At 40.6% G+C, this 15995-nt stretch overlaps 1 protein-coding gene across 1 annotated transcript in view; it reads right to left on the reverse strand.

Annotated features, from left to right (window-relative positions):
• The window catches only part of LOC124803064, a 102563-nt gene extending 88384 nt beyond the window's left edge, over positions 1-14179 (reverse strand). The window contains exon 1 of the mRNA XM_047264191.1: positions 14024-14179. Coding sequence (XP_047120147.1) covers positions 14024-14040 — 17 coding nt within the window. The 5' untranslated portion in view covers positions 14041-14179. The remainder of the gene's footprint in view (positions 1-14023) is intronic.
• Positions 14180-15995: the final 1816 nt, after the last annotated feature.

Raw genomic sequence — 15995 nt, forward strand, 5'->3', positions numbered from 1 at the left:
CACGGCTAATTATCTAGATGATATCCTCATCACTGTCAGAAACACAAAGGACTTTACAGCCCCAGTTTGGAAGCTTTATTTAGTGCTCTCTGAAAAGGTACCTTTAAGTATGACACAGCCAAATACTGTTCTTTGTGCCACAGGTTAAATATCTATGGCATATTTTCAGTTCCTTAGGGATATGCCTGACTCCCCATCATGTAGATGCAATCAATGGATACCAAACAACTGAAAGCAGTGTTGAGTCAGTTGAACTACTACCAAAAGTTCATTCCCCATGCAGTGTCTATTGCTGAACTACTTCATAAGTTAATTCAGAAAACTGTTAAATGACATTGTTCCCCTTACTTGCAACAAGGTTTTTTGGGACTTAAAACTTGCATTGCCTCAGCTGGTGTGCCTACAAGTTGCTAATTGTCAGGGCAAATGCATCTGACTCTGGCCTTGGGGCTGTTCTTTCTCAAAAAATCAATGGAAAGGAGGATCTAATTGTGTCTGCCCCAAAAACTGACACCTACACCACTACAATCAGAGTCAAATAGGAAAAGAGGCTTTGGTCATCACCTTTGGTCTCAAAGTACTCGTATGACATGATTATGTGTATATCCAATGTTTTAACAGATCATAAGCCACTTATGCCACTGTTTAATACTAATGCCTGGCCCTTGCAACACTGAGTACTGTCCCTTTCTGTGTACCATTACAACATCCATTACTGCTCAACAGTGCAGCACGGAAATGCTCATGTGTTATCCCATCTTCTGGCGGGGGCAAAATGCCAACTTTGGCACTGCAGTTTAAGTCCACTTCTGCATAGGTGCAAAGTTAGAGGCTGCCATCACACATTTTCCAATAGATATCACAACTATAATTCACTGGCACCAGAGGATTCTGTCCTCTGTGACAACATCTAGTTTGTGAAACATAGGATGGATTGCAAACTCTTCTAGCATCTGGAGTTTCAGGTATTTTGGCATTGTTGGCATGAACTGTCAATGCACAATGGCATTTCCTTACTGCACAAAGACAATGACCACATCAGGATGATCATCCCACAAGCTCTCCAATGCCAGGTATTGATGTCGCTCCACCAGGGTCATTGAGGAACTGTTACCACCAAAACACCTGAGGCAATATTCATTGCTCCTGGATTCATCTGGATTTCACTGGGCCTTTCCTGGGCTCCTTTTTAGTGATTTCAGGTGATGCTGGGAACAAATTTATCTATGTTTTGTGGGTGCAATTGACTTCATTGGCAAAAACCGTGCAAGCCTTTATCATGCATTTTTTCCACTGAGGGGTTACTGGAAACCATTGTAGGAGATAACAGGCCTCAATAATGTTGGCAGAATTCTGACACTTTTTTGAAGAGAATGGCATTCATTTGGACCATGTACAACCACTCCATATGGCTTAAAAAGCCTGTTGTCCCTTTCAAAACACAGATGTCAAAGTTGCACCATCATCATGGTCTCGTCTCCTATCGCTCCACACCACAGGACAGGACAAGCCCGGCAGAAAAACTTCATGATGGTCAACAACAGTCCCAGCACTCCATAGTCAATTTCTCCAATCCTACACTCCCATCCCAACACCACTACCGCTACACCCTTTGGGTAAACATATGGGCACTGGTTTTCTCTAGGGCCACCAACAATGGGTGCTGGCTTGCTTCACTCACCACCCTAGCAGGGCCATGTCGAGCTCCAACTATCAGATTGCCCTAGCCGCCACACGTACCTCAATTAAGTACACTCTCACAAGGCCCCTGCAGCCCCAGTGGAAGGTTTCTCCTCATTTCCTGTTCTAGATCTGATCCACTCCACATCTCGGAGTGACAGCCCCTGACACTGTCTCCCAACTGCTTCATGTCTTCAGCAGCTGACATCCATTCCGACAGACAATGACAACAGTCTAATGGATTCATTGCATCTTCCAGACACTGACAGCAGTGATGTCAACATCATAGACACAAATATGTGTCACCATATCTCCCCTGGAGGTGGTTGCTATGTCTAGGCAGGTAGCCCACAAACTTGACAGTACCACACGTGTGGCTTATACATGAGAGCACAGGGTCCACAACAACAAGATGATGAAAAATATGCATCCATATGATATAACAATAACATGAGGCGTGTTATAGAGAACAACTCAATGCCACCACTGTGACTGCAGGTACTTGCCTCTCTGACAGAGTGCAGTGGCTTTGTCCCTAGGAGATGAAGCCAGAATTGAATTATTTTATTGCTCCATGTCATATGGTTGCATATATTTCATGTCCAATTCATCTACCCATCGGCACTTAAGCCATTGCCCAGCACTTGTCCAGCAGTTGAGCCAGCCTGCCAACCTGGGGAATGCTGCCACAAGAATTATTTGGAGCTGCAAGCAGCCTTTGTCCTTGTTATGCTAAGACTTGGCTTCTTGACCCTCACACATCCCAGACTTTGGTATCTCAGCTGATTACTGTGACTGTGTTCAGAGACATCCATCTCACCTTAAGTCTTTAAGACAGTCTTCATCAGATAGTCAGTGAACTAGCCATTGTAGACAAAATGCTTAACTTTTGCCTATGCTATCGCAACTGTAAACCGATAAATTATTGTATATTCTTGTTAATTGATTCAAAATTTTTTTATTATATTAAGAAGCCTAATATTTATTGCCTACCTCAGTGAAAGTTTTTCTGCACTGACCCTTTAGTGGGTCACTTTAATTGGAAGAAAATGCCTTTTTAAGGAAGTGAAGTTCCACCAGTAAGTTGCTTGCCACCTATGGTATTTGCGCTGAAAACCAACGTTGACAGCAAGAGTATCATTGCCCTGGATTATCGCAACTAGTCATTGGACAATACAGGTCCCTGTGAGTGGGCTTCCTGTATATTCAGTGCCCTGGAATGCCATCAGGTCTCGTCTCTACATAGGCATCCAGAAACAGGAAGCAGCTTTCCTCCTCAATCTTTTTTGTAAGATTAATGTTTTTATAAATCACGTTGATGTGATCAAGGAATTCATCTAAAGTGCCCCTCCATCATTACCACACTGCTTGGGTGAGTGAGGTGCTGTCCTTAGTGGAACCGCTACAGACCCCTACATGTAGAACTTCATCATGACAGATGATAGATGTATGCCCACCAGAACTCCATCAACTTGTTTGTAACAGTATCCATCATGCTGATAGTATGTTGCGATGGAAGAAGTTTAACATGGGAAGTTTAAAATGTAGTTCCAGGAAAACCAGCAGTACTTGGAGAGGGAACTTCATGAATAATGAAACAACATCAAAACTCACCAATATATCTCTTGGATCCAGTTTGATTGTTTTAAGAATGTCACATACTATGATTAGAGGCTACACCAGTGAACCAGTGGCACTAACTATGGACCTTAACAGTACACTGGCAGTGCAGTTTCACGTGCTTCATAGTGTTTTGTAGCAATCTCAAGATGCCCAGGATCGTGGCAGAATATCAATAAATCTTGTCAACAGAGAAGAATTTTGACCTCAGTGCAGCTTGGCAACTAGCCTTTGAAACAATAAGACAGAAGATGTAGCAGTCTGTATCATGCACTGGCAGGGCAGACATGATGTTCAGCAACATAAAAAAAAAAATCACCTGGTCCACTGTTAAACTAGTTTGGAGTGTCTCTCTCCAAAACATTTTGTTCACACTTGTGTGGCAAGAAACCTGGAAAGGCTTTATTGGTCTTTTTAAACATTTTTTGCTGTAGGACAGTATGATGTTCCCAAAACAGATTACTGACAGATTCTTGTCTAACATTAAACCAAGGAAGGAGGATACATTATCCAGTTTTATCTGTGTCTCTTTATCAGACAGAACATTTCACTGCAATCCGTTAGGTTGGCCATTTAGCTGAAAAAAGTCATTAGACTTTATTTATTTACTCATTCATTCTTCCATCCATCTGTGCTACAATGTACATTGTTATGGATACAATCTGTGGTAAAATAACATACATAATTTCTACAATATCAGAAAAGACAGATTGCTACTTACTGTAAAGATGACTTGTCAAGTTGCAGGCAATAAAATTGAAAAGGCACTTATACACTCACATGACAGCCCTCTCTGGCATGCATTCTGGTCCATGCTGCTGGAGGTGGTGGTTGTATGTTTGTAGCATGCTTGCTTGTGTGAATGAATGTGTTTGTGCTTCCTTTCTGATGAAAGCTGTGGCCTAAAGCTAATATGTAAATGTGTTTCCATTGTTCCTGTCTGCAACTTAACATGTCATCATTATGGTAAGTTACAATCTATCTTTTCCTAATATTGTTGAGTTCCAACATGGAGTTTCCATTGCTTGATTTTTCATACAAAATTTATTACAGTTTGTATAATTTAGATAATTAACCCTATAGCATTTCTAGTTTTTTATATTGTTAAATACTGCATGTTAAAGGATGTTAAGTGCCTTTTTAGGATATTTTAATTGTCACTTTGCAGTGTAATAACTGTTATTAAATAAATGTTTTTTAAACATTTGGCTCAAGACTCTGGGATTGTCCATATGTTTAATTCCTATTGATTATTGTTCTACAATTTCAGTTCAAAATGTATCACACTACTTTGGCTTTAGACTTGTTTTTCATGTTTAGATGTAAATAATGACTACCTGGCTTCCTGCTCATGTATTGAGCTGTTTGGGTCAGATTTTTCATGATGTAAATTGTATTATATTTATGCATGACAGTCTGAATTTCTAGTATTTTAAATAGCTCCACACAATGAGACCTACTATTGCCATTTCTCATGTTTCGTATTACCCTTTCCTGTAATTTGAAGAGTCTGCATGTTCCCACCTTTTATTCCTCAAAACATAATCCCATAACTGAGAACTGAATGCATGTATCCAAATTAGATCACTTTCAGACCATAAATGTCATGCACTGGATCTGAATGGCATAAGAAATTGTATATATTCTATTTCTTGAAATAATCTTTCATTTCAATTGGCAGTCTACATTCATCACCATGAATTTTATACCTTCTACACATTTCAATACAGCATTGTTGGCTTTTTAATATAACATCACTGTGTTTCTTTATTCAACTGGAAGTTAAAGAAGTGTGTGCTCTTTATCCACTCAAGCACTGAAGAAACTGGTATAGGCATGTGTATTCAAATACAGAGATATGTAAACAGGCAGAATATGGCACTGTGGTTCACAAGGCCTATATAAGATAACACATGTCTGATTCAGTTGTTAGATTGGTTACTGCTGCACAATGGCAGGTTATCAAGATTTAAGTGAATTTGAACATGGTGTTATAGTTCACACAAGCAATGGGACATTTTACCTCCAAGGTAGCGATGACGTGTGGATTTTCCCGTATGACCATTTCATGAGGGAACTGTGAATATCAGGAATTCGGTAAAACATCAAATCTCTGACATCACTGTGGCTGGAAAAACATCCTGCAAGAACAGGACCAATCACAACTGAAGAGAATCGTTCAATGTGACAGAAGTGCAACCCTTTCCCACATTGCTGCAGATTTCAGTGCTGGGCCAGCAACAAGTGTCAGCGTGTGAACCATTGAACAAAACATCACTGGAATGGGCTTTTGGAGCTGAAGGCCCATTCATGTAACCTTGGTGACTACATGACACTACACTTTATGCTTTTCCAGGGCCTTTCAACACCAACATTTGACTGTTGATGACTGGAAACATGTTGCCTGGTTGGACAAGTATGTCTGACAACCTGCATCCATTCATGTCTATTGTGTATTCCAATGGACTTGGGCAATTCCATCAGGGCAATGCAACACCCCACACATCCAGAATTGCCACAGAGTGGCTCTAGGAACATTCTTGTGAGTTTAAACACTTCCACTGGCCACCAAACTCCCCAGACACAAACATTATTGAGCATATCTGGGATGTCCTGCAATGTGCTGTTCAGAAGAGATCTCCACCCCCTTGAACTCCTATACCTTTATGGACAGCCCTGCAGGATTTGTGGTGTCCCTTCCCTCCATCACTACGTCAGACATTAGTCGAGTCCATGCCGCATCATGTTGCGGCACTTCTGCATGCTCGCAGGGGCCCTACATGACATTAGACAGGTGTACCAGTTTCTTTGGCTCTTCAGTACGTTACTCTACTCTTCAGTGACAGGTTATGGACATCTCAGAGTGTCATTGGATTTTTGTAAACTGTGTTGCTGTTTTCTCTGTGATCAGTAAAGAGTATTTGTCTCCATTCATGACACACTGTGAGGAATTATTAATGTAGATTAGGAAAAGAAAGAGCCTAATATAGTGCCCTGAGGATGCATATATCAATATATTTTGTTTGGCAAGTGGGTTGTCAGTATATGTATGTGGAATTTCAACACGCTGCAACCTGTTTTCCTGGTAAGAATAAATCTACTTATTTTTTCAAACGTCTATAAGATATGTAATAAAATTCTGTAGTCAAGAAGGTCCAAAACCTTTGAAAGATCCATGAAAATGACACTTACATGGTCACCTTTGTCCAGACTTCAAGAACAACTTTCATATACTGACTATACTACTTCTGGACCTGAAACTGAATTGTTACTACAAATAACATTTACACCTAGATCTACATACATAATCCAGAAGCAACCGCATCATGCATTGTGGAGGGTTCCCTGTACCACTAATAATCATTTCCTTGACTGTTCTACTCACAGATAGACTAAGGGAAAAACAACTGTCTACTTACCTCAGTATGAGCCCTAGTTTCTTGAATCTTATGTTAATGGTCCTTACGCACAATGTATGTTGGCGGCAGTAGAATCATTTGGCAATCAGCTTCAAATGCCAGTTCTCTAAATTTTTTCAATAGTGTTTCTCAAAAAGTCATCACCTTCCTTCCAGGGATTCCCATTTGAGTTCCTAAATCATCCTGTAACACTTACATGTTGTTCAAACCTACTGGTAACAAATCTAGCAGCCCACCTCTGGATTGCTTTGATATCTTCCTTCAATCCAACCTTGTGAAGATCCCAGACACTCTAGCAGTACTCAAGCAAAGTTCATACTAGAGTCCTATATGTGGTCTCCTCTACAAATGAACCACACTTTCCCAAAATTCTCCTAATAAACCAAAGTTGACCATTTGCCTTCCCTGCCCCAACACTTAGATGCTCATTCCATTTCATGTCACTTTGCAGCATTATGCCCAGATATTTAAATGACGTGACTGTGTCAAGCAGGACACTAAAAAAATGGTTCAAATGGCTCTGAGCACTATGGGACGCAACTGCTGAGGTCATTAGTCCCCTAGAACTTAGAACTAGCTAAACCTAACTAACCTAAGGACATCACACACATCCATGCCCGGGGCAGGATTCGAACCTGCGACCGTAGCGGTCTCGCGGTTCCAGACTGCAGCGCCAGAACCGCGCGGCCACTTCGGCCGGCAAGCAGGACACTACTAACACTGTATCTGAACATTACAGGTTTATTTTTCCTACATATGCACTAACTGTTAACTTACATCTTTCTACATTTAGAGCTAGCTGCCAGTCATCACACCAACTAGAAATTTTGTCTAAGTCATCCCACAGTCATTTATCTTTGACACCTTCCTGTACACCACATCATCATCAGCAAACAACTGGAGATTGCTGTCCATCCTGTCCACCAGATCATGTATGCTTACAGAAAATAATAGTGAGCGTATTACACTTCCCTAGGGCACTCCTGACAGTACCCTCATTTTTGTGTCTGCCTGGGTGGCAAACATAAATTGGAATTGGTAGCAGGACATGACCGTGGTGTGACGCAAGATCTGATGGCCGAGAAAAGATTAGTCTCAAAGTAAGGTGCCAGCAATCAGGAAGATTACTTATCTTTATTCTCCACACTGAAGCAGGCACCCTCTGTTGCTCTCATAGCAAGTAGCTATGTAACTAAGTTCACAATACAATTCACAAATCCACAGTGAAATCCAAATTGTAACTAAGTTCTAAGCCCAAGGTTGTTATATAAGATCTATACAATAACACGTCGATATTGACACAGCTAGCGAGCGAGAGCGAGTGGCCCTGGCGTCAGGTCTGCGCTCCCGTTATATCTTGTGGTCATAGAGGGAGCTGCAGGCAACAACTATTGAATGGCACGACGTCTTCTGCCAGAGATAACACCATTAACCTCCAGTGGCCGCAACGTGAAGCTAAGGCCGACCACCGCGCATGTGCGGCCGGGCTGAGCGACAGCGGGGCATGCACGATTCGGTTAAGTCTGTGGACACAGCACTCGTCTCTGATGAACTCTCATGAGGATAACATACTGGGTTCTATTACTTAAGTCTTCAAGCCACTCACATATCTGGGAACCTATTCCATATGCTAACACCTTTGTTAACATTCTGCTATGGGGTTTCATGTCAAATGCTTTCTGGAAATCTAGAAATATGGAATCTGCCTGTTGCCCTTCATCCATAGTTTACAGTATATCATATGAAAAAAGGGCAAGCTGAGTTTCACATGAGCAATGCATTCTAAAACCAGAACGATGCTTTCTAAAACCATGCTGATTCATGGACATAAGATTCTTGACCTGAGAATATGTTCAAGGAATCTGCAGCAAACCATATTAGGGATATTGATCTGTAATTCTGCAGATGTCTTCTTTTGCCCTTTATATATACAGAAGTCATTTTCCTCCAGTTGCTTGGGACTTTTATGTTGGATGAGACATTTGTGACAATAGCAAGCTAGCTAAGGGGCCAGTCCCATAGAGTACACTCTATAAAACTGAACTGGGATTTCCTCTGGGTCTGTTAACTTATTTCTTGTCATCTCTCAGTTATTTCTCTACACAAGGGGTGCTTATTACTATGTTGTCCATACAGGAGTCTGTTCAAATCAAACAATGCTATCGTTGTATGATTCTCCTGCAAGAGCAATTGCTTAAACATGAGATCTGAAACTTCAGCTTTCATTTTGCTATCTTCAGCTGCCACAGCAGACTGGTCAACAAGCGACTGGATGGCAGTCATACACCTGCTTAGCAATTTTACATAGGATCAGAATTTTCTTGGGTTCTCTGGCAGATCTTTTGCTAATGTATGATGGTGGTAGTAGCTGTATGCTTTGCACGTAGATCTCTTCACAGACACACAAATATTTACTAACTTTTGCTTGTTGTCATTTTGTGTGTTTTGTTTTGAACTGAGAGTGCAACAGCCTCTGCTTCCTCAGCATTTTCCAAATTTTGTTGTTGAACAGTGGTGATGTCTTTACTGCCCTTAATCCACTTACTAGGCACATAGTTCTCCAAGCCACAATTTACAATCTGCTTAAACTTTGCCATAATTCCTTTACGTCCACCATACTGAAACTAAGTGATATCAATTCAGTGTCTAAGTGAGATCAATTCAGTGTCTAAGTGAGATCAATTCAGTGTCTAAGTGAGATCAATTCAGTGTCTAAGTGAGATCAATTCAGTGTCTAAGTGAGATCAATTCAGTGTCTAAGTGAGATCAATTCAGTGTCTAAGTGAGATCAATTCAGTGTCTAAGTGAGATGCTAAGAACTGCTTATCTGCTTTTTCTAGCAGAAACACTCTCCTAGCTTTCTTGGCTGGTTTCTTAACTTTTGTAACTGCTATAATGGCATCATGATCACCAATGATTCTATACTGACACTGTTGATGAGGTCCAGCCTCTTTGTAGCTACAATGTTTAGAGACATTTCCAGTCCGTGTGGGCTACCAAACTAGCTGCTGAAGGAAATTTTCAGAAAACATTTCAAAAGTCCTTTGCACAACTTTCTGTCTGTAGTCCCTGCAATGTATCCATAGACATCTCAGTCTATACTCAGTAGATTCAAATCGCCTCCAATTAGTATTGCATGGTTTGAGATTTATGTGTCACTGACCACAGACTTTCTTTGAATGACTGGTGCAGTGGAATTGTATTGCTGGTAAAAACATTCAACAATTAACTAGGTTTCACCTATATGTGTTACATATGACCAAATAACTTCACGATCACATTTTGTCAACTGCAGTGAACACTCCCCCTCCTATCACATCCAGTTTGTCTTTCTGATACATTTTCCATGACTAACCAAATACCTCAGAGCTATCTGCTTTGGGTTTTAGCCAGATCTAAGACCCAAGAATAATTTGAGTGCAAGAACTTTCCTACAGGGCAGTAAATTCAAGAAATTCATAACGAATACTTCAAAAATTTACTAATAAAATTTTGACAGTTGAAGTGTCTTTACTTTAAAGAAGTCTGACTTCCCTTTTGCATTTCGAATGGTGAGTGTTCATCAGAGTATTACAAACTATCAGTTGGCCTAAAAAACACTCATGTGCACTCCACGAGTAATCTGCTACCCATGTAGCTGCTTGCTTTGTGTAATGCACCCCTGTACTATCAAGGGAAGTCCTACAAATTCCCACCTGATACCGCAGGTCTAGAAATCTGCAGTCAGGGCTGTCACAGAGTCATTTAGGCAATTATTTAATATATTTTCTATTACTGTTTCTATTATTTTGGAAATGGAAGATGGCACTGAAATTTGCCTGCAATTTTCCACATCACTGTTTTTGAGTAGAGGTAATACTTTTTCTTGCTTCAGGCATATGAAAAAGTAGCCAGACTCGAATGATAAACTATTTCTTTCTGTTAGTGGCATTTTTATGGTAACTGAGCATTCTTTAAGAACAAAAACTCAGATTTACCTAGACCTGTATTTTTTTTATTTAATTGGCATATTATATGTGCCACTGAGTTTGCTGGTTGGTCACTGCTGAATGAGATATGTGCCGGGAAATTTCTGTCGTATCATCTCAGCAATGCTGCTGGAGTATACATTCATAAAGCTTACTAATATTTTTTGGTGGTTTATCTGTACATTTTTATTTTTAATTTGTGAAGCAAGGTGGTGGTGTCCAACATTGGTCTCTGCCTGATAATGATCCAGACTGCTTTGCTTATACCTAAGACAGACAGAAGATTTTTTGGTACATGTTGTCACCTATGTGTTTCTTTGTGAAGTTCTAATAGTACACAGTTGTTTGAGATATGCTTCCTCAGATTTTAGTTTAAATAATGTCAAAAATTTATTAAACATTTTGTGCACATTTGTTCCTGGAAACCCTCCTTCCCACTTTTCATATTGTAAATGGACTGCAAATTCACCAAGGTCTAATTCTGAGGAGATCCTTTTGTATGCACTCAATTTTGTATACTTTTATGCATAAATATCTGCTTCTAATAACTGATAGATGGACTAAATCTTGAACAAGGATATGGTATTTTTATCTGTCAATAATTATGGCTACATTGTGTATTACAGAAGAAGAATGTTTAGTAAGACTACTTGGGCAGTGTCTGAGAGATAAATATGCCATACCCGCACAATGTATTCATTTAGGCATTACAGGCACTATATGACTTTGCAGTATTAATATTTGCATCACTACGATTAACGTGTTAATTTTTGACTGGTTACTTTACCTAGACCATGGGTTTTGAGAAAAAGATGTCGGAATCATTACAAGAAGATCAGTACATACAAAACATAATAATTATTTTTTTAAATATTATGTGCTGTTATCTCAACAGAAAATAACACAAAATGTTTGTCGTCACTTGATGTTTCTAGAATAAACATTATTCCAACACACTTTAATTGTCCATCTGAGTTGTGTTTTGCAACTGTCATTCAGATTCATGTTGTATTGTAACATGGTTTTTTTCCAGATTAGCTATGTCAAGAAGAGGCATTTTAAGTGGACTGGCTGATTTTTCTGTACATCCTATTAGCTTTTTGGATCTCTGTGTACTGAAGGAGGTCTTGCCTGTGAGGTCTGCTTACTACAATCAGTTTTTGATCCCCTATTTACATGATGAGTGCTGTAAAACTTTTAGTTGCTATTTTGAGTTCATTTTTACACATATTCCTGCCACATACTATCACAACATATTATTTTTGCCCCACACAATTGATGCTTTTACAGCACAGAATTTCCTGCAGAATTTTTCCAGGTTTCACAGCACTCATAATACTGAGAGCTTGCTGGTAACAAAGAATTCCTGCAGTTTGTCTTTCATGGTTATCAGAAAGCAAAAACTGTATGTATTAGAAGATCTTGTATCTTAAATTCACTTGAGCCAAGTTTAGATTTTCCATGTTTCTTTGATTTGTTGTACACCAAGTTACATCTAAGTTATGTCTAAGTCCTCCATCACTTTCAGGCCTTTTTCCACTGTTTCTAGCACTTTAACTTTACAGTTAGCATAAACACTTCAGTCATAGCAACATAAATGCCACACATTCTGCTGTATAAACAAAATATATTTTGATACCTTTCTTCACTAAGCAACACAAATGACACCATTATTGCATTACCAAGAATATTCTATTACCAACTGACATGGTTTTTGTGGTGTCACCGCCAGGCACCACACTTGCTAGGTGGTAGCCTTTAAATCGGCCGCGGTCTGTTAGTATACGTCGGACCCGCGTGTCGCCCTATCAGTGATTGCAGACCAAGCGCCGCCACACGGCAGGTCTAGTCTAGGGAGACTCCCTAGCACTCGCCCAGTTGTACAGCCGACTTTGCTAGCGATGGTTCACTGACTACATACGCTCTCATTTGCAGGGACAACCATTTAGCATAGCCTTCAGCTACGTCATTTGCTACGACCTAGCAAGGTGCCATATTCAGTTACTATAATCTGAACAGATAATATTGTGAATCATGTACCGTCAAGAGCGACGTTCATCATAAATTGATTAAAGTTAAGTATCAACTAGCTACATCTGTTTTCTGATTTCTAATTCCTTGTCATGTTCCAGACCTCACGTCAGTATAGTCCTTCCCTCCTCATGCCAGTCTGCGTGAGCTAAATGCATGCATTTTGGCCTCCTCTAGTAACACAGTGTTGGCTCTTCTGCCAACACAACAGTTTTGTAACATGACATGCACTTTATAGGCATGTAAAACACTCATACAAAAGAGGAAAGAAAGAAATCCGTGAAGGAATTACCCAAATGAGGCACAAATTGGCAGATGTGAAGTGCATGTACAGACAAATGAATGATCATAATTTCACAAATATTGAATGATTTATTCAAGAGAAAGAGCTTCACATATTGAGCATAACAGTAATGTGTTGGGCCACCTCTGGGCTTTATGGAAGTAATTATTTGGCTTGGTCTTGATTGATAATCACTGGATGTCCTCCTAAGTGATATAATACTGAATTGTGTCCAAGTGGTGCATTAGATCATCAAAATCCCAAGATAGTTGGATGGCCCTGTCCAAAATGCTGCAATTGTTCTCAGTTGGGTAGAGATTCAAAGGCCTTGCTGGCCAAGGTAGGGTATGGCAGCCATGAAGACAAACAGTAGAAACTCTTTCCATATGTACCCAGAATGGTTGCCATGAATTTTAACAAAACAGGGCATAAAAAAACTGCTGATGTACCACTGTGCTGTAAGGATGCCACAGAGGGCAACCAAAGGGTTGCTGCTTTGAAGAGAAATGGCATTCCAGACCATCACTCCCAGTTGTCAGGCCATATGGCAGGTAACAATCAGTTTGGTATCCCACCAATGTCCGGAGCGTCTCCAGACACGTTTTTGGCCTGGAATCCCATTGACTGATATAGAACTGTCTGCAGTGGTGAGTTCCACTTTGAACTGAGACTCAATGATCAGTGAAGACATATCTAGAGACACCTTGGAGAATGATGAGATACCAACACGACTGTTGCCCACCATAAAGGCCGACAACCAGGAGTGACAGTCTGGGGTGTCATTTCTTTTCATAGGAGCCCCCCTTTGTCACCTGTGGCTCACTTATAGTTGCTTCTGCTGATCAGGCAGTTCAGTGACCCATGCTGGCTGGATTACAGCTCTGGGTTCGGTCTTCTGCTTCAAGTTCTGGTATAATTTTAGTCGCTTACAGTTACACTGTTATTAAATAAAAGGACTTACAACAGTAACACTTAATAATTCCCAAGAAAGATATCTAGGCTGAAGACCACAAATAACTTACCAGGATTTTATCTCCATGGCCGTCAGGATTTTGCTGTCACTTCTGTACACTACCTCAAGATGTCAGCAGGGAGAGGAAGTTTGAAATGGTGATCTTGTGAAAGAGACTGCTCTCCCAGTGTCTGGTTATAGGCTTCATGGTGCACTCTCACCCCTTGAGACTCTGAAAAGAAAAAGGTGAGACTGGTTACTATCAACTGACGTTGCACATCCCAAGTTAAATGTTGATTCAGATCATCATTCTGAGAGAGGTACCAGGATACTTGTTTTGAGTCTTGACCAAGAACGTCTTCCTTGCATATCATTGTACAAGTAAGTACTGTAGTTTGTTTAACCCACAAGTACTAAAAAATTTCATCTGTACAATTTTGTAAATGCTCTGAAAATTAACCTTTACACTTCTATGTGGTTATTCCTGTCTTGTTGTGTCACACCATCTTTTAGCAAGGCAGGAATATATCCCACAAGAAGACAGCCACAAAATCATCCTTCAGTTTTTTTTTTTCCTCCACACCTACAGAACCCCATTACCTGGAGCAAAACACTATCGCAAATGTCTGCTGCAGTCTTCCTGCTCCAGTGACTGCTTTTAGTATGAAAAGATACAAGAGGGTCATTAGTCCACCTATAACATACCTCTAGCCAGCAGGGCTGCATTGCTCGGTAAGGACGGTACTGAATGCAGCCTGTGATCACTACACAAAAATGTATATGATGCCTGGGAACCAAGGGAACAACATAGGATGTTTCAGGCACCCAGTTGAAATACAGTGACCTCTAGAGATGGAAGAAACTCACTGATAAACTAGGAGTAAGTAAAAAGTTTTAACAGGTAGTAATGCTTTGCACCACCAGTGGAATGACTTTGCTTCTAAGTAATGGTACCACTATGAAGAGAAATGTACTGAAAAGTGAAGACAAAATATTTAATAGAATCAATAGGGAAAGTGTGCTTACACACGTGCACATATACAGATTTTTTACTGTCTCTCCTATAGCTCACTGATCACCTGCGAGTGAACTGGAGTCAGAGCCATCTGGAGTTGGTTGGTTGGTTGGTTTGTTTGCTTGTTTAAAAGAGAGGGGAAGGGACCAAACTACAAGGTCATTGGTCCCTTGTTCCTAATAAAACAGTGCCGCAAGTGTGAGAATAAAACAGCTGATACTTATAACACAAAACAGAAAGAAAGGAAAAACCACAACAACAAAGGATAAGCAATGAACACTAAAAGGAACAAAAGAGGACAAGAAAACAAGAGAGACACTAGAAACAGAAGACAGTAAAACAAGAAAGCAGATTACAGTGGCTGGCCAACTACAAGAATAAAAAGGAAAAGCCAGCCACTATGCACCACATTAAAACCTCCACCCTAAAACCACTAGAGTGGAGGACACAGAGGGACAAAGGACATGCGCTAAAACTTAGATCAAATGATAAAACCCACCCTCACAAATATAACGTAAAACTAAATCAGCCAATGAGACATTGTCAAATAAAATGAGTGGTAACGAGCCTGGTAATCCAAGATTTCGTCACTGGGCAATCAAAGTGGGACAGTGAACCAGAATATGAGCCACTGCCAGCCGGGCGCTGCACCAACACTGAGGCAGTCTTCATGGTGCAGGAGATAGCCGTGGGTCGCCGAAGCATGGCCAATGCAGAGCCGGCAGAGGACAGCTGATTCCCTGTGAGAGACCTGCGTGGAAGACTTCCACACATTCATAGTCTCCTTAATAACATGCAGTTTGTTGTGCATATTGTTATGCCATTCCGTCTCTCAAAGCCGAAAAACCCTGCGGCGTAAATCAGAACACAGGTCAGATTCAGAGATGCCCGTCTCCAGAAGTGGTTTCCGCATAGCCCGTTCAGCCAGCCTGTCGGCAAGTTCGTTTCCTGGGATGCCGATGTGCCCTGGGGTCCACAAAAACACCACTGAATGACGAGACTGGTCCAGGGGATAGATGGACTCCTG

Source organism: Schistocerca piceifrons, chromosome 6, assembly GCF_021461385.2.
Source record: "Schistocerca piceifrons isolate TAMUIC-IGC-003096 chromosome 6, iqSchPice1.1, whole genome shotgun sequence".
In the NCBI taxonomy this organism is placed as follows: Eukaryota; Metazoa; Arthropoda; class Insecta; order Orthoptera; family Acrididae; genus Schistocerca; species Schistocerca piceifrons.